General features: G+C 40.9%; 1 protein-coding gene across 2 annotated transcripts in view; it reads left to right on the plus strand.

The window, feature by feature from the left end:
- Positions 1–201: 201 nt before the first annotated feature.
- LOC102195186 (periphilin-1) overlaps positions 202–2293 on the plus strand; it is an 18568-nt gene continuing 16476 nt past the window's right edge. For both annotated transcript variants that reach the window (XM_005728156.1, XM_005728157.1), the window contains exons 1-2: positions 202–364; positions 568–633. In XM_005728156.1, the coding sequence (XP_005728213.1) occupies position 633 (1 nt within the window). In that variant the 5' untranslated portion in view covers positions 202–364; positions 568–632. The remainder of the gene's footprint in view (positions 365–567; positions 634–2293) is intronic.

Genomic DNA, 2293 nt, shown 5'->3' on the forward strand with positions numbered 1-2293 from the left:
GATTTTTCTTATTAAACATTGCAGAGAGTTTAAGAATAAAACAAATCAATGACCATTAAAGACGGTTATCATGTAGGACTAGGCTTATTATACTGTATATAACGTAAATTGTATTCTGATTTGTATACTCCGGCGCGCTAGGTGGCGCTGTGAGATGGCATGAACTATGTTATTAAATTTGTTCAAAATAGAAAACAAGAATCAGTGCAGGGTGGTGCTTTGCAGTGTTGCTGGGGTTGTTTTGGTTTTACTTTTGAATAGTTTGGACTTTCGTATAATTTGTATCTATTTATGGGAGCCTTTTTGCGATAGGAGGATTCTATAATGTGGACGTCGCGGTGAGAGACATAGAAATCACTACTTGGTGAGTTTCTGAAGACCTCGCCTCATGTGTTAGCTTAGCTAGTTAGCATTGGTAATAACATAGATAAAACAGCTATGTCCTTGATTTAGAGCAGCATATTACAAAAAACTGGCAGAGTCACGTATTTAGTATTTAACAGAAATGGCCTTATGATGTGGTCTCGCATGGTTTGCTTTCCCCAAATACTTTTTTCTTTCTTACAGGTTCATCATTCGCAACTGAAACATCTTGAAAATACCAGACGGAGAACCAAAAACATTCTTTTGGTAGTAAGTAAATATACTAACTTTTCGGTGCGTTACTGGTACATTATAATACAGATCTGAGCTCATAAGGGAACGTTTTTGGCTCTTCTACTGTGTTCAGTGCCCTGAACAAGTTCATTTGAGACTGCGATATATTGTTATGCGTTTCTCAATCTCTTAAGTTTCCAAGGATGGATTCATTTGTCTCTGTCTGTGTAGACCCTCATCCGTTTTCTTAAACTCTTATCAAACCCTTGACCAATTCACTGGTGGGTGGAGCCTGTCCCAGCTGACAGAGGATGAGAGGCAGGGGAGACTCTGAACAGGTCACCAGTCATAATAGGACTAACACAGATTTACAGATAACAAAACACTCTAAGATCCACATTTACTAATCTCCAACTAACTCAACAGATGACTTGACTGTGGCAGGATACCGGTGTAAAGGGGGAGCAGGCAAACTCCACACACAAAAGGCTCGAGCTGAGCTTGGGGTTTTATCCCAGAGTAGTTACAGTGCCACCCTGTGTTAACTTACATGCCTTTGTTATTTCCTCTAGTTTGATGAGATGGGATTTTGCCAAACATCAAGTTGTGATTTAAAGCCATCAGATCTCTGGATTTAAGCACTCTAGTCTTTAAAAAAAAAAAGACAAGAGAGAAGACAAGAGAGACACTTGTGCATGGCAGCTGCAGGCTTCTGCAGGCTTCAGCACAAATTCTCATTATGTGATAAGTCATCCCTTTGGCCATCAAAACCATAAAATCGAATCCATAAGCAATGAACATTTGCATGAATCAGTATAGACTTTAAAGCCTATTTTCACCAATGTTTTGATTAGCAGAAGACTCGCTCTGCCTCCTGGGGCCTGTTCTCCGTACCGCGCTAAGTGAGTTAGCTGGATGAGATTGTTGACGATTTCGTGTGATCCTGGATCGTTCGGTTCCCCGAAGCCCATCCGGGACTTGCTGTCATAGCAACAGAGCCGTAAGCGTAAACCTGCTCGGGAGCAGGTTTACTTCATGTAAACAGGATTAGATCGCGGCCACGCAGGTATGCCCGCGTCATTCATACGAAAGCAACAGCGATATTCCACCACTGTTTCACCATAAATAAATAACATCACTGTAACCAAAGATAATGCAGCACTTGATCCTTGTATTGATGTCACACAGATACATACAGGTCATTTCCTAAAAAAGGGAAATGAACTATTAACATTCTATTACATGTATGTGATTATCACAGATGTAATTCATATTTCAGAGTAGTAATTGTAAATTACTTCGTGTAATCAGGATGAGAGACCACGGCTATAAAAGCAAAGGTGGATTTGGGAAGCCTGTCGCAGCCATGTCCTGTCCGTTTACACGAGCCACCCATTGAGGAAGGTGCAAGATTGATAAGGAGAGTCCTCAGAATTCAGCGTATATTGCGGGATAGACAGGATCCTTTAGCTCAGCGCGACAGTGTGCTCATAGAGAGATATCGATATTCCCGTGAGGGTATTATTTACTTAACCAACTTGTTGACGAGGGGTGCAGGACCACCACCTGTCTTTTTTTCCTCTGCCCTTTTCTTGGTTGCTGTTATGAACAAACTAACAGAGTATTACAGGCCAGTATTACCTTGCCAAGAGACGAAAAGCAATCTAAGAGATAAATATTACCATTCTGTAGAATA

The sequence above is a fragment of the Pundamilia nyererei genome, unplaced genomic scaffold, assembly GCF_000239375.1.
Source record: "Pundamilia nyererei isolate P.nyererei 1_Seehausen unplaced genomic scaffold, PunNye1.0 scaffold00027, whole genome shotgun sequence".
In the NCBI taxonomy this organism is placed as follows: domain Eukaryota; kingdom Metazoa; phylum Chordata; class Actinopteri; order Cichliformes; family Cichlidae; genus Pundamilia; species Pundamilia nyererei.